The sequence below is a fragment of the Sceloporus undulatus genome, chromosome 3 (assembly GCF_019175285.1).
Source record: "Sceloporus undulatus isolate JIND9_A2432 ecotype Alabama chromosome 3, SceUnd_v1.1, whole genome shotgun sequence".
Classification (NCBI taxonomy): Eukaryota; Metazoa; Chordata; class Lepidosauria; order Squamata; family Phrynosomatidae; genus Sceloporus; species Sceloporus undulatus.
The window spans coordinates 270,828,439-270,852,348 of record NC_056524.1 but is presented as its reverse complement, the minus strand read 5'-3'; the positions used below and the strand labels follow the sequence as shown (position 1 = coordinate 270,852,348).

Sequence of the window (23,910 nt, the reverse complement as noted above, 5' to 3'; positions counted from 1 at the left end):
AATGTGGTAGCATTCTGCTACTTATTTCTTCAACTGACTGGTGGGTAGCGGTCCCAATACAGGAGTTGGCATCCCTTTGCTGGGTATGAGGCTTCCAGTACAGAAACAACTGTTGCAAAATGCAGCAGCCAGATTGGTCACTGCAACATCTAGGTCAGACCACATAACACCAGTTCTAAAATCGCTTCACTGGCTCCTGATTAGTTTCCGGGCGCAGTACAGTGTTGGTTTTTACCTTTAAAGCCCTACGTGGCTTGGGCCCAAGTTACTTGAGGGAACGCCTCTCCCGACACAATCCGCCCTGCACTCTCAGAACTACTGGGAAGAATCTATTGGATTATCCAAGGACCAGATTAAGATCTACTTCCCACAGGGCATTCACTGCTATGGCTCCCAAATTGTAGAATGGCTTGCCAGAGGAGATCCTTCTTACACCTTCAAGAAGGCACTCAAGATGGATCTCTTCCGGCGAGCCTATTCCCCTGATCTGCTATAACAATTATAAGAAGACACTTCATTTTGAGCATGTATTGGAAGTTAGATGTTGTTAGGGAATTTCTATAGGATTGATTTATTCTTGTGTTTCTATGGACTTCATTTTAAATAAATTGTAATTTTAACTGAACTGTAATTTTAAATGCATTGTTTGTACTCCCGCCTCGATCTGCAGGGAAAGGCGGGAAATATAAATAAAACTATATTATTATTATTATTATTATTATTATTATTATTATTATTATAGTACTGTCTTGCCTTTTGATTTCCCAGCTACAGAATACTAACATTTGTAACAATACCCCTTTTCAGTGCCTAAATATGCAAACATACGTTTTGAAAAAATATATATTAATGTATATTAAGAAGCTCCATTTCCATTTCAGCTGGCTTTTACAGTAACCGTCTTCCCATCACAATTTTAATTACTAAAATAAATGATGTGGTCTGAGCTTTGTATTATGATTCTGGAGATCAGGATTTGAACCCCCGCTTGAGCATAAAATCCCACTGGGTGACCCTGGGCAAAGTCGCACTCCCTCAGCCACAGAGGATGACAATGTCAAACCCCTGCTGAAGAAACTTGCCAAGAAAACCCTATGATCGGTTCACTTCTGGGGTCACCATAAGTCAAAAATAACCCAACAACAAAGCAACTGAGTTTGCTTTCCTACCCATTGCTGAAATCTGAGTGAATCATAGAATCACAGAGTTGGAAGAGACCACAAGGGCCATCCAGCCCAACCCCATTCTGCCATGCAGCTTTAATTTTTTGGGAATTCAATTCCATACTTGAGAGCACTCTTCTTACAGAAAGCACAGCCAATCTGTTCACAGAATCATAGAGTTGGAAGAGACCACAAGGGCCATCCAGCCCAGCCCCCTGCCATGCAGGAACTCTCAATCAAAGCACACCCAACAGGTGGCCATCCAGCCTCTGTTTAAAGACTTCCAAGGAAGGAGACCCCACTACACTCCAAGGAAGGAGTGTGTTCCACTGTTGAACAGCTCTTACAGTGGTGGTTTCCCATCTAAGTACTAACTAGAGCTGACCCTTCTTTTCTGATTTTTCAGAAATCAGAAGATACCAGCCACAGATGCTGATGAAACATCAGGAATAAACTCTTCTAGAACATGGCCACACAGCCCTAAAAACCACAAAAAACTAAGTATAGTCCTTAGGTTTTTGTGGGTTTTTTCGGGCTATGTGGCCATGATCCAGAAAGGTTTCTTCCTGGCGTTTCACCAGCGTATGTGGCTGGTATTTTCAGAGCCCGAAAAAAACCACCAAAAACTATGGATGCCGGCCATTAAAACCTTGCTTTGAGGAAGAAGCAGGCTCTATTAGTTAGCAGATAAGGATTTTTTAAAGGATATTGGAGCAAGACCCATGCCAGGAAAAGAATTGGGCCCCTAAATTGCAACTAACAGTTAATCCAGCTTTGTGACCACTGTATCTTAACCCTCATCCTTTAGAGCCACAGAAGCACTAAATGCACATTTAAATAGCTCTCTATCTAATCTCAGCCAGCCAAGGCAAAGCTATTAGGGCAAGCGCTAGGCTCAAAATCCCTTAGTGATAAAGAGCATGGCAGATTTCCGACTGGTGACTTGAAGTTGCATGAAATGGGAAGCAGATTATAAAGGAGCAGAGCTCAAGCAATACGAATGGCTGCTAAGTAAGAGGCTTAGAGGAAATGTTGGTTTCCAGTAAGTTCATCAGGACTTCAATGCTTCATCACTAATTTTTTAAAAACACTTATACAAAAACTGAAGGCAATATCATAGAATGCACTGATCTCCCTTTTCCCAAGCAGGACCATCCTAGGACATATACATATCTATTCATTCATTGACTACAATGTCTTTAAACCAGTGACAATGGCGGGATACAAACCACCCAAAAAGGGTGGGATACAGACTGCCCAAAAATGGAGGTCTGCTGCTGCCCGGGTGGCTCCCTCGTGCAGCAAAAAGAACCCGCAAAAAGCACGTTCTTTCTGCCGTGCCGTTATGTTGTGGCGTCACAAAGGCGTCGGGACGCTATACGCCCATCACGTCAAAATGGCGGTGCCCGTATGTACAGGGCACCGCCATTTTGACGCCCTCGTCATGTGTGAGGGGCGAGTTGCGTTTGGAAGCGCTGCCCCTCGCACATCACGAGGGCTCCCCGTAGGGCCTGTCTATCCAGTGCCAATGATAGAATTTTCAAATATACCTCTACAGTGTTGTGAGTCCAAAAAGTAATTTTTCAAATACACATGGTTCACAAAATAACTTCCCCAAGTTATGTAACCCTCCTTAAGATTAGCGTGCTATGCAAGTACTTAAATGTCGTATCAAAGATGTGGGAGATAGTAAGTGCTAAGTGATCTCTTGCAAATAAGCGGTTGCAAAAGTCAATCTCAAGTGCACACCACCACAGCCTTGGAACATTTTTATTTTTAAAAAGTGTAACAGTTTTAGAATAGTATTAACTTCTCAAAAAAAATACCAAAAGGTACAGCTTAAAGCATATTCTCCTTAAATACAAACTAGCTTTCTTGAGATGCATTGCATCAATGTTTTGCATCCATGTTGATGCAAAAGGATTTTTTTTACTTGCATCCTGGTAGAAATCAAACACAGGATGCTTATCAACATACCATCTACATCAGTTCTAATAGATTTCTTCAACAGAATTCCTACTAACAAAACGTAAAAAACCCTTTAATATTCCAAATGTGTTGTTGTTTTTTATTCCAAAGTTACAGAAGGTATTTCAAAGAATTAAAAAGAGAAGAATTTAAACACTAATTTTCATGGGTGCATGACTACCTTAAAACTGCTCTAAACGGGGCTCTAAACGGGTCTCCACGACTGCCAGGGAGGTTTTTGCCATGACCCTTTATGATAAACACATTATTTGGGACTTATTTTTTAAACAGAAAAATAGATACTGTCTCAAATATACCAGGTTTCTGAGACTGAGCAAACCATGAAGAATCCTTTTGCCGATGTTCCCCAAATGCAGCACTATGGACATGCTTAGTCCAGGAAGCAAGTGGTATCATGACAGGCCTGGCTCAAGCCATGCCTCTTAACATGGCTAACCTCAGTTAAGTCTGGATGCCAAACTCAGGGATGCTCAACCTTGTACACATCCTGAAAATGATAACACATGTCCATTTAAATTAAAAAAGCCAGCACACATGAAGGTTTGAGTGTTTGCTGATATGTTGACTCCACCGCTTCCAATCCCTTGGTACAACAGGAAGGTTTCTTGATCCCCATTACACTCACCTGTTGAAACTACTGCCAACTACAGGAGTCACAAAAGTCACATTTCTACAACACAACTAAGTAACAAATAAAATAATTCATCTGGTAACACAAAATGGTCATCAACGCAAAGTTTCAGCTTGTGAATTCTAAAGCAAAGTCACTGTTTTTTTAAAAAAAGAAACCTACCACACACATTGGTTAAACATTTTACCCACAGAGACCAATGTGTTCATTTCTCAAGCACAAGGACTAGATTCATATTGACCCTCAGAGGTGCCTTACTAGTAGCTTAAAAAGTGTGATAATAGGTGTGATGGAAATGGCTCATTACACCTATTTTCCTCTGCGAAATGTTGCATTGTTATATCACTGCTTGTTTCCAAACAACTGAACTTCCAGTGCGTCAGGCAAACTGCAGAACTTTAAAGGATCCAAGAACTCTGAAATAAAGCAGCAGGAAAGTGGCCAGGAAGGGGTCAATGTTCTTCACTGCAAGGTGGATGCCAAGCGAGATTTCAGATGTTGGCAGCAAGGTATAATAAAATGACACGAGTTGTTGCTTTGTAGCAATGGATGGAGCAAAGACCAATTCAGCACCAACATCCATTGGCTGCTTAAGAAATCAAAGTCAGCACATTTGCCTTTTCCCTCCTTGGGGTTATGTGGGCATTTTTCCTCTTCCAGGTAACATGAAACTATTAAATAAGCATACTGAATTTTCTTGTTTTTATGGTCCACTATCATCTTAGGGTTGTGTTTTTTCTCCAACTATTTTAAGTGAAATCAATCTTTATATTTTTTTTAAAAAAAACCCAAACATGTTCAGCTTCATCAGCATCTTGAGACAAAGTCCAATATATCCCCATACTTTTTGGCCCACTGTTACTTAGAAAGATGGGATGTCTCTTTGTGGCCCCTAGCCCACAGTTACAAAACGGCTGCCTTTGTTCTGAGAGATGGTCGTCCGTTGTTCCTTCAGGATCCCAAAACGTTCATTGAGGGTCATGTTAGTCTATAAACAAAGGAACACATAAGTTACCACAACATTCATGCATTAAAATAGCCTGAAGAGGGATAAAAATGACAACAATAACTGGTTAACATTGTCATCATTATGATCCTCCATCCATTTACAACCCCACACCACCTCTGATTTTTCTCAATAACTGGACTCAAGGCAGCTTACAAATGATAAAACAGGGCACCATAAAAGCCCATCACAGTTAATTCCTAAAAGCCTGATGTAATAGGAAAGTTTTGACTTGCTAGCAGCAGGAGAGCAAAGAAGGAGCCATCCTAGCTTCCCAGGGAAAGGAGTTCAAAAGTCTGGGAGCAGCCAGGGACAAAGTCCTCTCCCGTGTTCCCACCAAACAAACCTGTGAAGATAGTGGGACAAAGAAAGATCTCTGCCAAAAATGTTTGAACATGAACAGACTCATGCATATTTTCAGCTGCTTCCCTTCAAACATTAATGTATGTACAGTACTAAGAAACCATGCCCTATGAGGAACGACTTAGGGAGCTGGGGATGTTTAGCCTGGAGAAAAGAAGGTTAAGAGGTGATATGATAGCCCTGTTTAAATATTTGAAAGGATGTCACATTGAGGAGGGAGCAAGCTTGTTTTCTGCTGCTCCAGAGAATAAGACACAGAGCAATGGATGCAAGCTGCAGGAAAAGAGATTCCACCTCAACATTAGGAAGAACTTCCTGACAGTAAGGGGTTCGACAGTGGAACTAACTCTTCCGGAGTGTAGTGGAGTCTCCTTCCTTGGAGGTCTTTAAGCAGAGGCTAGATGGCCATCTGTTGGGGATGCTTTGATTTGGATTTCCTGCATGACAGGGGGTTGGACTGGATGGCCCTTGTGGTCTCTTCCAACTCTACGATTCTAAAAGGTGTTTGACCGTGGCATACACTGCATTGAAGGGTGATGGGGTCTCCTTCTTCAGGAGTACTTTGGCATTAATTTCCTGCTTGGCAGAATAGCATTGGACTGGATGACAAAACAAACAGCTTAATTTATATACCACTTCATACCAAACTAGCAGTGTCTAAGCGGTTTACAACTGTAAGCTAATTGCCCCAACAATCTGGGTCCTCATTTTAGCTCCTTCCTTGGAAGGATGCAAACCTGAGTCAAACTTGAGCCCTTTTGCTGGTACAGTACTGAACTCACAACCTTATGGTTTTGAGTGAGTGGCTGCAGTACAGGTACTTAACCACTGTGCCACCAGGGCTCCCTTAGGGTCTCATCCAACTCTATGAGTATATATATATATATATTCTAGGCCTTAATTGTAGAAGTCACAGACTTGAGATGGAACCTTGGGGAAGGGATATCCTGGTTTCTCAGGTATCTTTAGTCCATAAAGTTAGGTCAGGCATAGGCAACATGTGACCCCCCCCAGTCAAACTTTGTAGCTTCTACCATAGGTTTGTTTTGTTGTTGTTGTTGTTGTTTTTTTGTGGTGTAGTTGCAACAGTGGAAAAATTGTTGCACTTTCCTACATACACAACGCACCTGGTGAGCATGTGGCTTATTCTTAAGATGGACTGCACTTCCTGATGCTCTGAGAATTATAACCCACTTCAAAAACCATCTGTGGCTGGTGAAACGTCAGGAAGAAAATCTTCTAGAACATGGCCACATAGCCCAAAAACCCCCACAAAAATCCAATAGTCATGGTTTGGAATGCAGCCCATGGATATTCTGGAGGTCAAATGCAGCACCTTAGCACCTAGAAATTGCCCAACAATGAAGATGGGGGCCACCTAGCTCCTAGATAATGTCGACTGATCCTGCAGGTATCTTAGTTCTGCAAGAAATCCTAAGAAGAAAATTAGCAAACAGGAGAAAGAGGAACCACAAATTTTCCACAGTTTGGCTCATCTTCCGGAGTAACCAAGCAGAACCCTTCTTCAGATGCCTGAACATCTTCACTGCTTTGACTGGCTGGTTCGTTCGCCTGCTCAACAACCAGGCCTTCCAAGTGAGTGAACAGTGCTAAACCAACACTTGACCCTAGTATGAGCTTCAGTCAACATCTTTCTCCCCCACTGGACCTTGTAAGTGAACCATGACAAGTGGGGGGTTCAATAAAAGTGGAAGCAATGAAAGAAAAAGGGGAAAGAGATTTATGCCACTGTCAAAAACTCTCCTCAAACAGCTGTGAACACAAACCATTTACCTTAAGTGCACCTACTGAACATATGATTGGAACTTGGCTTAGTAGGGGCAGAAGAGAGGGCCTAGGTTCAAACTGTTTAAGAAATATTGCATTAAGGTCTAAGCAGAGATGGTCTAGATGTGGAAGGATGGAAATCAATCAGACCAGGGGGGAAATGGTTTATCTTGATCAGAGTGGATTCAGTGGAGCAGACTGTAAGGCTTCCAATTTTGGAAGAACAAGAAAGAGGAAGGATAGTTGAAAGGGGGGGAAAAAAGAAGCAAAAATGAACGGATGTAGGAAAAAAATTTTTTTATAAAGTAACGTGCTGGGGGAGGGAGGCAAGGCCTATCAATAGAGAAAGATAATTATGTGAAATACCTTATCAGACCACTTTCTTGCACCTGGAATGTGCAAGTAGCTGAAAACCATTTCAGAAAGAAAGCTCTAACGTTCCACAGCAAGCTCTGAAGTATAATGAAGCAGCCCAAATATTATCAAGTAAAATAAAACAGCCCAATATGGGGCATATTTTGTATCAACACAGCACAGCTGTTTTATCTGAATGCAGGATAGCTTGGAATAGCTAACCTGTTTTCCAACACTGTTAATGTCAAACTGCAGTGGGACTCCTTTAGGAACCTTCTTCTCCTCTGACTGTTCCCGCTTCATAAGAAAGGGAGGTATAGGCGTACTGCTTACCCTTGGCTTCAAAGAACTGTAGAGAAAGAAATTATAATGGCACCTTAAACAGTTGCAGCTGAAATGGTTTATTTCACCAAAACTTAAAATAGGAAGGAAAAGGGGTCTACTTCCATACTAACAATTACAAAAGAGGAAGACTGATTCAAGACATGTGGCCTTATGTCTTGAATCAGTCTTCCTCTTTTGTAATCGTTAGTTTGGAAGTAGATCCTACTGCTGGACTTAAACACTACAAGCAACCCTTGCCAGCTAGGAGTACATTTTCTTCAGTTCCCATACCTATCCCCATCAACCAAGACTTTGGAAAGTAAAGTGGCTTTACTCACATTGGAGAAGGAATTGCACCAGGATTGTCAATAGATACAGTCAAAATTCCTCCATTAGTAGTGGATGTTCGCCATCTGGTTGGGAGAAATAAGAACCATATTTCCAGACCAATATACGGTCAACCCTTTGGCATTATATAGCACACATTCCTCCCTAGGTGATACTTTAACTATAGCACAAGAATGGAACTCTGAAGTGCTGGGTAAACAACTGCCAGTCCAGGAGACATTATACAGCAGTTAGCCACAAATCCCCCCTGTGTACAGACAAACAGTACAAGAAATTAGCTGTGCAATGATAAAACTAATTTTTTGTGTGTGTTAGCTATTTGCTTTCAGCTGACTGCACTGACAAGTCCATTTTTAAACTGGATAAGTGAAGACTATCAGGACAAAACAGCTGGCTGGCTGAGAAATTATGTTCAGCCAATCAATATAGGCTCCCACATGGGAAGCAACAATTTTTTAACTTTCTGGTTAACATGTCAGTATGCTTTGTGTCTCATGAACCACAGGAGAGCTGGCTAGAGAAAGATTATGTTGTCTACAGCATGACAGCATATGACTAAATCTGCAGTTCTGCTTCAAGCAGCTGAATCTGGTGTCATAAAGAAAACCCATAATTAGATTGGAAGGAGGACAGTCACAGGCAAATATCCTCTCACATTTGGGCAGAAACTCTGATTCTTTGATGGCAGAGCTGAAGGTTTGTCACTGCATTAGAGCTAGTGAAGAAAGGCTCTGCTAGAAGCAACCACTCAGCCAGCAAAATTAAGAAGACACACAGTTTTTTTCATTAATGGATCTTAAAAACAAGAAGCAAAATGTGGCAGGCTTTGAGGTGAAGAAGCATCTGGACAGGCCAACTGTCTATCTCGGTGATCTCAGGATCATGGCCTGACTACAATGTAGAGCTTGGATATAATGCATGCTTCTTCATTTACAGATTAAATTGTTTTAAACGGTTTTAAAATGCTTCAAACTGTTTTAAATTACCCTATAATGTTTTATATGGTTTTAAATTGTTGTTTTACTCTCTGTACCCCAACCTGAGATCTTCTGATATAGGACAGGGTATAAATAAAATGAACTGTCCTAAATTAGCAACAAAGCACAACCCTTCTGGTACTCCACTACTCCTGCTGCAGCTCTTACTGCTTCCAGCTTCACAAGGCAACAGATATTTCCAGTTGCCAGAATCAGACATACATCAGCAAGCTGTTACACCGGCCAATGATAAAATAAAGTATCAGCCTGAACATTCACTCATAATCTGTGATTGGTTGAGCCATTTAAATTAGAAGACCTACAGACGAGTTCTTTTTGCGCCCTGGCCACTGAGATTATCTTCTGGATGTACTTGTGCTTGCACCTAGGAGAGGGAAAATAGAAATATTTAGTCATACAAATACAGCAAGCAAGTTGAAGCCCATGTGGGTGGGGGGAATTACCGAGAGTGTTGGGAGCAGGGAAAAACTGATGAAGGAAGTAATTGCCACTACTCAATAAACCATTGTAAACTTTGTCTCAAACTTAACTAACACAGACCTCCTAACTGGTTTAGGGGTTGGCAGTCACATTTTCCACAAGAACCCATGTATGTGTTGCAATAGGAATCTACAGAGCAGACTGGCATAATAACAATACGATGGTCAAGCCAACTGTTAATTGCTTTGAAAATAAAGAATTTTAAAGCAGAATGTATCAAAATAAGCCTCAATATACAGAGACCCTTATTTTAAAGGGCTTAGTGAATCCCAAAGGTCAGGTGATGTGTGGGAGATTTCGACATTCTAAAGTATTACTGTTCCAAGTCCACAGGCCCACCCAGTGCTGCAAAGACTGTGTGTCTAGTAATGTACTGAATAAAATGCTCTCTCACATATCTTTTGCTCTGAGTGCCCCTCCTTGCCCCTCCAACTCAAGTATTTTGTTCTTGCTCTCCCAAGAGTTGCTCCCAACTTCCAACACTGTGTAGGCACTATGTTCAGGACCTCACTTTACAGCTACCTGGCTTTGCTTTAAGATAGTCTGCTTCTATACATATGATCTGCTGCTTCAGTACATATGCTCACATCAGTGGAATGAAACCACAGTTGACTTTCCAGAAAAAAATTCTGATCTCCCTCCCTCCAAAGGAATGATGTACATTCCACTTTTTCATTTTTGATTGAAAGCTTTGCCAAAACATGAATCAAGTCTATGCAAACCCTGCATTATCATCATACAATCCATCCTATCTGATGTCCTTAGGTTGCACCTTAGATGCACAATGCATACCCAAGACTACACTCTGATATGAACTCTTCTAGTAATGCTACCAAATCTTAATAGCTATCATAAAACAGCATTAGAAGCAGATCTCAGGCCATGTTTTAGCCATGTTTTCTTCAGATTTTATCTGGATTATCAGACACCTCAACTAGAGAAATGCAGGAAGAGTTTAGCACATTTGCTGTGTTTTCTATGATACCTTCAGGCCCCTCCTGAAGAGAAAAGTTGCCTGGCGTGTGTCTTTCTGCTGGTATAACTTATTCCCAATCCTGGCAGAAGGGGATTGTATATTAGTTCTGTAAGCAATGATAAAATATTATAATAATTATCAAAACAGTACATTACTCTGTTACAAGGAAATATAACAAATAAATATCACAAAAATACATGTTCCCTGCCTCAAGATTACAATCTAAATTTTTCCCCGAGGAGAGTCTCAAGGAAATGTCAAATATGTGGAAATTCAGTATTTCCAGCTATCAAACAGGTTTTAAAAAATGGATAGAACCAAACAAATTTATCAACCCCAAGTAGACCACTGTAAATGCAAGTCACTGACTCTCAGTCTCAAATCAAAATCTCTCAGTCAGAATAGCCTCAAGTAACATTCACAAGCTCTGAAAATGACCTGGGCACAGCCATATGTAAAGACTGTCAAATCTACTTAACAGAAAATATTTGATATCAATACTTTCATTATCCTTTTTCAAGAAGGGAGGAAAGGGGGGGGGGATGACACGCTTACCTTTATCCAGCTTTGATTCAAATTTGCCATTACAGACAAATGAGAAGAGATGAGAGATTGGATGAAATGGACTGCTGATGAACCCACACACAAAAGACATCCATTATGCACACCGTGTGCTTATAGAAAAGCCCCAGAAAGCGGTGGTTCCTCTACATCAGAGACATGCTGTGACAGCTGGCCATATAATTACTGCTTTTAAAACTGACTCCTCTTTAGCCTCCGCAGGAGAAACTCCTTCTCCGCTATCTTTTTTTTTTTTAAATTATTGTTTGAACACCGCATCTCATACTAAAGGGACGGTATCACTTATCTACAAACATATCCTGGAAAATTCATATGGGAAAGACCAATATATGCACTCATTCTGGCAAACAGAACTGAAAGCCACGATTTAAGAGGCTGTATGGGGTCATATTTGATCTTCACCCCCTCCATACAAATTCCACTCAGCATCCATATACCCTGAAAACCATTCATAGATAGTATCTCACATCTGTTACACTGTCCAAAATAGTTAAAACACTTTCTCCAGATTGCTGGAAGGGTTGTAAATCTAGAGGCTCTTATATACATACGGGGATTGAATGCCCTAAAGTGAGAACATTCTGGGATGCAGTCCTTTAATAAATTTCATGTATCACTGCTCAAACCATAAATTTTGTTCAATTTTAATTTTGCTTTCTATATTTGTTAAAGACAATTCTAACTTGAAACATAGGAAACTGATCATTTTTCTCCTCACTATTGACAGATTAGAGGTAGCCAAATGTTGGAAGTCAGGTGACCTGTCCACTGAAAACTGGTGGGTTAGAATTTGGGGTATGTGATTGATTATGTGCTATAAATAGATTTTGCATTGGTCACAGAAGGAATGAGACATTTCAAGCAGACTGGATTATCTTTATTGACTATATTTATCATCACTCCCTTTGGATCCAACCTCCTAATTAATAGGATCACAGAATTGGAAGAGACTGCAAGGGCCATCCAGTCCAACCCCCTGCCATGCAGGAAATCTCAATCAAAGCATCCCCGACAGATGGCCATCCAGCCTCTGTTTAAAGACCTCCAAGGAAGGAAATCCCACCACACGCTGAGGGAGTGTGTTCCACTGTCAAACTACATCACAGATGGATCTCTGGATAGACACTTTACAGCTAGATAGGCCAGATTCCCTGGCTCTTGCAGAGGACCAGTTTTGTAACTCTGCTGCAAAATAATTATTCATCTGACACATACCCTTGGCCCTGTAGTTAATGGTTGTTGTTGCTGTTTTTGTCACGTTATGCAAACTTTGTATATTTTAATGGAAAACCTAAAATAAAAAAAATAATTTAAAAAAACGAGAGATGGGGAAGTTGAGAGGTTAGAAGAGAGAGAGAGGGAGAGGGAGGAAGAAAGGAATGAAATAAAAGGAATGAGGAAAAAGCAGTTTAGATGAAGAGAAGAAAGAAAGAGAACAAGTAAAACAAGAGGGCAAAAGGATTATATAGCAGAGAGTCAGAGGGGCCGAACAGACAGCCCTTTTACCCTACCGTTTGGGCAGCTTTGAAGCATGGCATTTTGATGCCACATGTCCAGAAGCTGATTGAACAAGGAGGCGGATCCAAGGCAGATTGGGGCCATGGCATGTGTTTGCCGCAGTCCCAATCCGTCTTTGGAAAGGGCGGGCCGTTTGTTCTGGCCCTAACACATAGATAAGTAAAACAGATTAAAGTTAAGAATAAAGGCTTGAAGGCAATGAGATACTGTATACAGAATACTAGTTTCGCTCCAGAAGGTCCACAAAATAATGTCGCTGTAGGTATAAGTGTTGTTTGTTATGTGATTGTTCTATGTATGTATGAATATATGTTTCATAATTTTTTAAAAAATTAGCCAAAACCTGACTTCTCCTGCTCCAAGTTCAGCATAGTTTATCCAAATATCAGTAAGGCCTTTGACAAGGTTTCCCATGACATTCTTGCATACAAGCTTGTAAAATGTGGGCTAGACAAGGCAGCTGTTACATGGATTTGTAATTGGTTGACTGGCCGAACCCAAAGGGTGCTCAACAATGGCTCCTTTTCATCCTGGAGAGAAGTGACCAGTGGGGTCCCACAGGGCTCTGTCCTGGGCCCAGTGCTATTCAACATCTTTATCAATGACTTGGAGGAAAAAATTGGGGGAATACTTATCAAATTTGCAGATGACACCAAATTAGGAGGAATAGCTAATACCCCAGAGGACAGGATCAACATTCAAAATGACCTGAATAGACTAGAAAGCTGGGCCAAAGCTAACAAAATGAAATTCAACACAGAGAAATGTAAGGTACTTAGGGCAGAAAAATAAAATGCACAAATATAGGATGGGGGACACTTGGCTGAATGAAACTACGTGTGAAAGAGATCTAGGAGTCCAAGTAGACTACAAGTTGAACATGAGTCAACAGTGCGATGCGGCAGCTAAAAAGGCCAATGCGATTGTAGGCTGCATCAATAAAAGTATAGTGTCTAGATCAAGAGAAGTAATAGTGCCACTGTATTCTGCTTTGGTCAGGCCCCACCTAGAATATTGTGTCCAGTTCTGGGCGCCACAATTCAGACATTGAGAAACTGGAGCGTGTCCAAAGGAGGGCGACAGAAATGGTGAAGGGTCTGGAAACCATGGCCTATGAGGAACGACTTAGGGAGCTGGGGATGTTTAGCCTGGAGAAAAGAAGGTTGAGAGGTGATATGATAGCGCTGTTTAAATATTTGAAGGGATGTCATATTGAGGAGGGAACAAGCTTGTTTTTTTCTGCTCCAGAGAACAGAACCCGGAACAATGGATGCAAGCTACAGGAAAAGAGATTCCACCTCAACATTAGGAGGAACTTCCTGACAGTAAGGGCTGTTCGACAGTGGAATACAGTCCCTCAGAGGGTGATAGAGTCTCCTTCCTTGGAGGCCTTTAAACAGAGGCTGGATGGCCATCTGTCAGGGATGCTTTGATTTGGATTTCCTGCATGGCAGAAGAAGGGGGTTGGACTGGATGGCCCTAGTGGTCTCTTCCAACTCTATGATTCTATGAAATAGCATAGATGGGTAAATCCACCCATTATGACACCAGAGAGAGAATTTCTCTTGTACACAGAACATTTTCTCTTTATCAAGTAATTTATTTCCAGATGACTGGAAAAAGTACATTTCTTTCTCCTACAGCTGTCAAAATGGATTTGTCAGGGGAACAAAAATCATTTGAAAGGGCTGGCATTTGCAAATGGCACATAGATCTCACCTTCTGTTTAACAAGGTAGGCCTCCTGAAAATAGCTCCTTGCTTCCTCTGTAACTCAGATGATCTTTGAATGGTTGTCTTCCTTTTCAAAACTGAGTAGTTTCGCTGTATGTTCTTTTAAAAAATAGAAGTCTGTATTAGAAGTTAGGCCTACACATTCCCAGAGAACAGGCAGTGTGAAGCCTATTTAAAAAAAATTACTATATACTACCCATTCTTTGGGCATTTAAAATACTCATAGGTTTATGGTGACAGAAGCTTTTGTGGAATAGAGACCACTTCATTTAGTGACATCCAAGAAAGTGTCCACCACCATAATTCTAGTCCAAAACACACTGCAGAAATAATCCATTTTGACATTGTTTTAACGGTGCTAGGGAATCCTGGGAAATGCAGTTTTCCAGGCACCAGAGCTCTCTGACAGAGAAGGCTAAATGTCTCACAGAACTACAGTTTCCAGGATTCTCTAGCATTGAGCTAGGGCCTTTAAAGACGTCTCAAACTGGATTATTGCTCCAGTGTGCTTTGGACTTCAGTTAGCTATTAAGATGCCATGAGACTCTGTTTTACTTAAAATAATGTTACAACATCTTCTATTATAAAGTTCAAGCTACTGAACAATACAGTAACAAAGAAAGATCCAACACTGAAAATGACACTCTTTTCTCATTATATTGAGTAAATCCGAGCTACCTGGCTGGACCCCAGAAACCTTGTTGTTTTTACATGGGTATTTTGTACAAGGAAGGAATGTTTGGAATGGTCTCTTATGCTTTCAATATACTGTAAATGTATAGCTTCCTCATTTAGCTATACAATGTATTCTTCTTTCTATAATTGTGTATGTGAAGTACGGGAATAAAGAGCTTTTTATCTTTTAAATTGCCTTTTATTCTTCTAATGAATGTGAATTGTTTTAATACTGTAAATAGTTTAATTCTATTTCAGTGCTTTCTTTTTGTATGTTTTTAATTGTATTGTTCTTTTAAATTGTGAGCCACTTTAGTTTCTAATTTTTGGGGAAAGCAAGATATAAATATAAACATTAATATAATAATAATAATAATAATAATAATAATAATAATAATAATATAACTGTTTAGCCTGTCTTAAAAAAAACGGCTTTTGACAAAGAAGAAGTAAAGAAATATGGAAAAATATGGAGAAGAATTAAAAATAGATGTATATGTTAAATATGGATATGTATTTGTATGGAATAATGGAATGTATATATGATTTATGTAAAACTGATAAAGAACATTTGAAAAGACAAAGAAAGCTGCTTAAGCATTGGAAGCTGCTCATCATCTGCTGTTAATCTGTTGCTGTGCATGTTGGCTTTATTGAGATGTCTGGATTATTTTTACTGTTTGTAAATTTCACATGTGTCTTTTGAATAATACAAGATGGCATGATAAAACCTAAAAATAAATAATAATACTATATGGTACATAAAAGTGAATGATCTTCCAACAGCTTCAGTGAATGAATTAAAACTGAAAGTCATAAACCATTGTTGCAATTAAGTCCACAATGTTAGTAACATGCTTATTGTCGTGTGCCTTGAAGCAGTTTCCAATTTATGGCAATTCTAAAATGAACCTACCATGAGGGTTTTCTGTGGCTGAGAATGTGTAATTCACCCAAAAACACACAATGAATTTCCTTGGCTGAGTGAGGAATTGAACCCTAATCTTCAAAGTCCTACTCCACTACTCACACCACTACCCTCCATTGGCTCCTAATATGCTAACACTTAGTTATATATGCATGGATGCACACGCATACACTTCCTGTTGCCCGTAGCTTAAGAAAGGACCTTTTGTGAAGTCTCCTGCCCGGTCACCAGGAGGCAGCTCTTGCCTTCACGAATCCAGCCACTGGAACAAGAACCTCCCCACTTTACCACAACACAAGATTATCATACTTGTAGTTAGTGGAGATGGGAGTCTGGTCCTTCCTGGTTGCACCTATCTACCTATCTCAATTTTTCTTCCTTTGCTTCAGCTTCAACTATGCTGGATCCCTTCAGTGTGGTTTCAATAATTTGTTTCTTTCTTTTCACCCAATTTTTATGTGTTTAATTTTGATGGTGTGTAAAATTCAACAGTTCTAAGCCTTTGATAGGATTCCATTTTGGGCCAAAAGGCCAGAATAAATACTTGTCATACGCTGGGGTTTGGTTCCAAGATCCCTCATGGATAACAAAATCCGTTAATGCTCAAGTCCCATTAAATACAATGACATAGCAAAACGGTGTCCCTTAAAAAAAATGGAAAATCAAGGTTTGATATTTGAAATTTATACTTTTTTTAACATTTTCAAACCGTGGATGCTTGAATCCGTGTTTAAGAAGGGCCAACTGTATCTTAAAATTCACTAAGGCTGCTATCTTATGCACATTTACTTGGGAGCAATTAAAATCAGTTGACTTCTCCAGGCACTCTTTTATCTCCATCCCAAATTGTCACTCAAGGCCTGAGAGGAGTATAGTTGGTTCTCACCCATGTATTTTTATGCATTATAAATGGCTTTCTAGGGCGGGATAAAGACCTCCCTCTAGTACGTATAGAATACGTACAACATGGTGGCGCCCCTTCCACATGGGGGCCGCCATGTTTACGTACTGGACGCATAGCGTCCAGACGTGTCGCGACGCCTATGACGTTGCGAATGCGCCAGCGGCGCCTCACGACGTCATAAAGGCGCCGCAAAAAGAAGCTCCAAAATGGAGCTTCTTTTTTGCTCCGTGCAGGAGCCGCACGGTTTGGCTGCTGCGGCTCCCGTGCGGAGCAAATGGCGCCGGCGGGAGACCGCCTCAAAACGACGGTCTGTATCCCGCCAAAGAGAGCTTTCACAGTGGAACAAATGGAGTAAACCAAGCAAATGAAACAAAAATCACAATTAAAAAACCATCTTCCTCTTTCTTCGCCTCCTCCTCTAACTATCACTTCCTCCGACTCTGAGAAATAAAGAACCAAAGAAATTTTCTTGACTTCTCCATTCTTAAGCCTTTGTAGGTGATTTATAATGAGGGGCTCCAAGAGCTACAATAGGGGTCTAAGGACCACATACCATCTGTGGTGGGCAATTTGCCAACCCTGCAACTGCATTCTGAGTATAAATGTGTAAGATTGGGTTGCAACATTAAGGAGGAAGTGGAAAAAATCCATCAGATTAAATACATCACTTGGACTAGGTTTTAGAAGGAGGAAAAGAGGTAGCATGCGTGGGTGAAGCAGGCAAGGGAGGAAACTGTTCATGTTCTCCATCAGACACAATAACAAAGTCTCTGGGTTAATATAAGACTTGTCTACCCTTTTTTGAATTGAAGGATAAAGCAAGAAACACTTCTGCAGTGCCTGTCATTTTTGAAATGGAAACACAGGAGTTACTCTCATTGCCAGCTCTGTCAAAACCATAGCTGGGGGAAACATATCCTGAAGACTTGTGAAAGATGGCAGATCTGGCACTGAGTCCAGCATAGCAATTCCATTCAAGGAAGGAGAGGCCGTTAATTGATTTTTTAATTACATGGTAGAATAGTGTAGATAATGGTGTGGTTTTTATCCTGCATGGCTTTAATTTTTGTTTTTAATGTACTTAAGCTATTTTTTACTATCTGCTTTTAATAGCATTGTTTTTTAAACTCTATTTTTGTTTGTAAATTTTAGCCAACTTCTACTTTCAATTATTTAAGCCACCTCGGTTCCCTTGGTGGGAGAATGTTAAGAGTAACTCGGTTTACAGAAGGGTTTCTTCCATAAGTGGACCAACTATGCTGGATCCCTTCCATTTGAAACTATGGAGCAGACAAAACACAATCACAGCAATTTTCAAAACATAGCAAATCAGACACTTATTGAGTACTTTCTAATAATTTCCAACTTATGGTGACCCCTAAAATCAAACTATTAATGGGTTTTTTTGGCATGACTTTTTCAGAGGAGGTTTGCCACTGCCTTGCTTTGACACTAAGAGAGTGAAACTTGCCCCCATATCATCCAGTGGGTTTCCATGGCTAAGCCCCTGGCTCCGAGTCCTAGCCCAACAGTCAAACTACCACATCGCTCTAGCTCTCAAATCACATACACAAAGGTGGAGCAATGTCTCCCCAGAAACCCACTTATTCACCTTTTCACTGAGAGGTGATCTGTTGAGAGGGCTTATGCCTTTGTGGGTTCCTAATGCTTTTCTAGCTGCCAGGCCAGTTTTAACAGTGTATGGGTGCCTCTTCCCTGCTAGCCTCCTTCTGCGGCCGAAGCGGTTCTTGCCAAAACCTGAAATGGGGAACAATAAATAAGAATATGGTAATAGGGCAAAGGACAGAACTAAGACTGAAATGAAGCCTTCATCTCAAGTGGCAATGAAACTAAAAATTTGGAAGGGAAGAGGAATCTATGTCAGGTTTAGTATAGAAAGAATAAAAGGAAAGAGAGAATGGAAATATATTTATCCCTTAGATGTAAAATTACTTTAACAGTTTAGGAAGATGAATGCACTTTATATGACTTGTCACATGCCCCTGCATAGTTTTATACACAAAACAGACAACCTACTTGTGTATTCCTGGATTCCCCACTTGGTTCTCCTCATCCTAAATTGTTGTGTGCCATTCTGTTGAACTCCCCTCTTCATTCTGGGGATATACTGCTTCCTCTCTTCTTTCTTATTCAGTTTAATGATATCATCTGTAAAAAAAAAAGGGGGGGGGAGTGCTTCAGCATCTCAGGGGAAACAACAATTCCAGAACTTGCATGCTGTCTACAAACTTCTCACACTTTCCCACAAGTAAACGTCCAGAATCAATCAATCCTTCTGGAAGCCATGATCCCTAGCAGGCACTGAAACCAATATTGTCTGTTTAAAGTTGACTCGCAAAACCCACAAGCAGAAGTAAAACTCTGTATTTTGCTGCCTGTGCCCTTGTTCAAACTTTAAGCTAGCAGGAGACAATCCACATCCTGCAAGTATCTTTCTTGAATGAGTGCTCCAATTAAACCCATTTCTTCCTGAGCTTAGTTGAGAGATTGGCCACCGAGATCTTTTGCCATGCTAGCCTCTTTGCTCTCTGTTTCAAACACAAGTTTCTTGAGAGAAGAACCACAGGGTGAAGTAGTTGGGACACTGTAAGGGATGAAAGAGTGCCGAAAGGCTTCTCTGTTCTGACAGATAGGAAGCAGTCCCCTCTCCACCTGAGCAGAGAGAGAGAGAGAGAGAGAGAGAGAGAAGCTCACTAGACCCTTAAAAGGCATTCTTCCACATGGTGCATGCCAGTGGACCTTCTGGGAGCATAGTTTCTCTAAGAAGAGGTCAGATACAAGGAACATGAGTGGTGTAGGAGCAGTGGGGGGTTGTGGCCATGCTCACCTCACCCATGCAAGGTCAGAATAGAGCAATGAGAGGTAAAATGGTTGTCCATCCTCCCTTTCAAAAATCAACAACGTGTAAACTTTTTATTGTCATAGCATGTTACCTGCAATATAGGCCAGTTTCTGTCTCTCACGGATAGGAACACAGACAGACACGTAGCCCAAGGAGGGCCACAGCACAATTAAAGTTCATACATTTTGCATACAGATGGTCCAGCAGCATCTTCACATAAATTTTAAGAAGTCAGAGAGCAGGAGGAAGAAATTACCTGTACTGTTGTTATTATTATTATTATTAACCTTTATTTATGAAGCGCTGTAAATTTACACAGCGCTGTACATGCAATCTTTTTAGTTAGACGGTTCCCTGCCCTCGGGCTTACAATCTAAAAAGACATGACACAGAAGGAAAAGGGAGTGGTGGAGGGAAAGGGTAAGAGGTCCAGCAGTTCCTCTCAACCTCCGAGGCCTGGATCAAGGCAGATGGACTGGAGGGAGGGCTTGGCTTCATAATGGATGGTTAATCATTTTCCAGGGAAAACACATACTCTCAAGTAGGATAATGCATATACAGTACATAGCAATACAGGAAATGGTTTGATAAACAGGCACCAAAAGAACATCAAATAGTAAGCGACAGTTATGCAATGCCTGGGAAGGCTTCTCTGAACAGGATGGTTTTCAACTCCGTTTTGAAGCTGGTTAAAGAAGTGATGGCTCTTGCTTGTGGAGGAAGAAGGTTCCAGGAGTGAGGGGCAGCGAGTGAAAAGGGGCGAATCCGGGATGGGACAGAGGAAATCCTGGGCTGGGACAGCAGACCTTGACTACCAGAACGGAGGGCCCTGGTGGGAAGGTGAGGAGAAAGAAGGTCTGGCTTCCTCTCCCTTTCCGCATTCAGTATAAGCTCCTGCTGTCGACATTCAAAGCCCTCCATGGACTGGCCCCTCCTTACTTATCAGGGATTTGATTATTCACAGTTTTGATTAATATGTTCTCTCTAGGAATCTCTAGGTCCTCCAGTGCAACTCTGCAATAAGTTGACCATAGAGTTGTGCTGGAGAACCTAGAAGTTCCTATAGAAAACACTTCTCTAGGCTTTTGTAGGTCCTCCAGCATGATTCTATGATCAGCGTCTGGCAGATGTTGACCACAGGCATGTGCTGGAGGACCTGGAGATTCCTAGAGAGTTGTTATCTCAAGTAAAAGAATAGTGGGGGTTTTTATTTCCACATTCCACATTTTCCCATATTCACAGGGGTCCTTCAACTCTAACCCCAGTGAATGTGGAGGAACCACTGTGTTTTCTTTTAACTTATACAGTAAGCCACATTTTTAACTTACAAAGGGGTCCATATTGAGGGATATTAAATCGAAATGAATAAATAATTCCAGAGAGGCGTGGGAAAAGAGAACAGGGTACAGTTGCTGTCTGTCTTAGTACACAATAGCATGGTGTGCCTCCCATTTTGAAGTTAACACATCAAATCAAGTGTTTCTCTGAAGAGTACTCTGTTACCTTAGAGAACATTCTACTACACAAAGCTCTGTCTGACAACAACTTACAAGACAGTTAAAAAGAAGGATCAAACAAAATCCTTGGATGGCCATGCCAAAGCCTATTAGCTGCGATACAGAGGCAATTAGGGTACTTTTGATCTTAGCGCTCTTCCATTTGGCAGCTGGTTTTACTTTAGTTTTATGTGCTGCAGGGTTTTTACTATTTCCTGCTGGCCTTATTATAGGCTATTTTTATTCACTGTATTCTTGCTTGTATTTTATGTTCCTCATATACACTACACCACCCAGAGATCTCTGGTTTTTAGGCAGTCTAAACATGCAATAAACAAATAAAGCCCATGTTTCCAAACTTCTGTTTTGTGGGAACCAGAGAAGACAAAGCAGAGAACAGGAATCCAAAGCAACCACAGCACTCTCTCCTCAGTAAAGAGGGCTAAAAGGAAAGGCCTGTTACAGACTGCCAAAATGAAGCTGCTTCGGGTCTCTTTGGAGGTAAGCTGTTTAAATGATGCATGCACCCTAAGAATCCGGAAGCTGCACCAAAGCTGCACTCCGGTGCTTAGGAATAGAGTGTGGCTTTGGCGTGATCTCCAGACTCTTAGGACCCATGCATCCTTTAAATAGCATACCTCCAAAGAAACCCGAAGCAGCTTTATTTTGGCAGTCTGTAATAGGCCTTTGATTTTATCATGATGTACAATTCCCTGTTCCCACTCCACATAAGAGACAGTTGCTGAGCAGAGTGGAAGAAGGGAGAAAGATTATGTTAGGCCAGAATTGAGTACCTTCAGTAATTTGACGGAAGATACATGAACACTTACTTTCTGAAAGTTCTACAACTTTCTAATTTTAATCACATATTTTACAAGCTCCATTTTGAAATGTGTCAAATTAACCCACCCTTGGAGAGGCTGAACTGCCACATCTGTGCAAGGAAACCATGGCCATCCTTCCACAGCCGGGAGGCAGTCTTCATAGAACAAAGGCTTGTACAGACAGACAGACAGCAGGAGGCTTCCCCAAGGGGCAAGTAATTCTCAGGCTTGCCCACATCAGAAGTAAATGGATCACTGAACCATTCCCAAAGTGTACAAACAGAGCACATGCAAACCAACAGGATGCTTTCATTAGTTTATGTCTTGAGTTGCAGCACCAGCCATTCTCTCAGGGACAAAGCTCTCTTAAACTTTCAAATCAGTCTAGATTTTAAAGAGGCCATTTGCTTTTTATTGTAAACTAAAAGAAGAGATGGAACGGCAAGTTGTTGTCTTTCTCCAGCTCTCCTCACAAATATTCATCCAACCATTGCAGGGTTTTGCAGGCAGGCAAGTGATTCAGGTGCCATCTTGAAAGACAATCTCTTTACTGGACAGGGGAGGAAAAGTTTTCTACTAGCAGGATCTACCTTGATGTTTAATTTATTTTATTCTGCTAGAACCCCAGGTCCACCAACTGGCGTTAGATATAAAGCCATGACTCAGGAAAATCAACAGAGAATGTCAGAAATTGATTTTCAATACTAGAAGTAGAGTTTACAGACAAATCTTCTCTCATATGAAATAATTACATTCTTCCCAACTACCGTTCTATTCCAATTAATAAATAAATTCAGAAGCTACTTTGAACAGAGACAGTGAACTTTTTTATTTCCCTCAAAAACAATGAATGTTGCCTAAATACTTTCTAGCTGGGTATACCGTTAATGAGCAGGTAAGGGAAAGTGGGCTAGGAGGGGGTGTTGCCATGGTCCACAAAAATAACTTCACCTTGATCAGGATACCTGTCCTTAAAACTGACCACACTGAGTGTATTTACCTTCGCCTGAAGTCCAGGGATAGCCTGGGGATTCTGTTGGTTTATCAACCACCCCGTAGCTTAACAGACTCCCTAGCCGAGTTGACACAACTGCTCTCGGAGCTGGTGTTGGAGACCCCCGGGCTTCTTGTTCTGGGGGACTTCAACATCCCCCTCGAGACCAGTTCTTCTGATCTCACTGGCACAGCTTGGGAGTTCAGACTTAGATGCCGGCATTAGTACAGAGTCAACAAGAGAAGCATCTAGTGACTCCATTAATGAGGTTATCTTGGATCAATTTCAGTCTATGAGTACTGATGATGTACTCAAGCTGCTTGGTAAGGTAAAAAAAGACCACCTGCCCTCTCGATCCCTGTCCATCTTGGCTGGCCATCCAGGGAGGTGAGGCAACTTTGAAGTTGCTACAATTCATAATCAATGTTTCCCTCAGGGAAAGTTGTTTTCCATCAAACCTGAAATTAGCAGTGCTGAAACCCATTCTAAAGAAACCTTTCCCTGATCCCCTGGACAAAAAAAATTATCGGCCAGTATCTCTTCTTCCCTTCTTGGGTAAGGTGATTGAGAGGGCGGTTGCAAACCAGCTCCAAGCAGTCTTGGATGACACCGATTATCTCTATCCATTTCAAACTGGCTTCAGGTTGGGATACGAAATGGAGACTGTTCTGGTCGCCTTGGTTGATGATCTCTGTCTGTGCATTGATAGGAGAAGTGTGGCCCTGTTGGTGCTCTTGGACATCTCAGCGGCCTTTGATACCATAGACCATGGTATCCTTCTGGAACACCTGAGAGAGTTGGGAATCACTGGCTCCACCTTGCAGTGGCTACGTTCCTACCTCTTGGGCAAATTCCAGGTGGTGATGCTGGGGGACAGCTGCTCCTCTACGAGAGAGCTGACATCTGGCGTCCCTCAGGGCACCATTCTGTCCTCCATGCTGTTTAACATTTACATGAAGCCGCTGGGTGAGAT

At 41.3% G+C, this 23,910-nt stretch overlaps 2 protein-coding genes across 2 annotated transcripts in view; both read right to left on the bottom strand.

Moving 5' to 3' along the window:
* Positions 1–23,910, bottom strand: part of ARMC9 (armadillo repeat containing 9) — a 1,183,007-nt gene that overhangs the window by 513,177 nt on the left and 645,920 nt on the right. The window lies entirely within an intron of this gene.
* FYTTD1 (forty-two-three domain containing 1) overlaps positions 2,919–23,910 on the bottom strand; it is a 28,165-nt gene continuing 7,173 nt past the window's right edge. Inside the window, exons 2-9 of the mRNA XM_042457409.1 lie at positions 18,798–18,929; positions 18,373–18,518; positions 14,240–14,352; positions 10,430–10,526; positions 9,267–9,328; positions 7,957–8,031; positions 7,517–7,643; positions 2,919–4,771 (exon numbers count right to left, since the gene is read on the bottom strand). Coding sequence (XP_042313343.1) covers positions 4,676–4,771; positions 7,517–7,643; positions 7,957–8,031; positions 9,267–9,328; positions 10,430–10,526; positions 14,240–14,352; positions 18,373–18,518; positions 18,798–18,929 — 848 coding nt within the window. The 3' untranslated portion in view covers positions 2,919–4,675. The remainder of the gene's footprint in view (positions 4,772–7,516; positions 7,644–7,956; positions 8,032–9,266; positions 9,329–10,429; positions 10,527–14,239; positions 14,353–18,372; positions 18,519–18,797; positions 18,930–23,910) is intronic.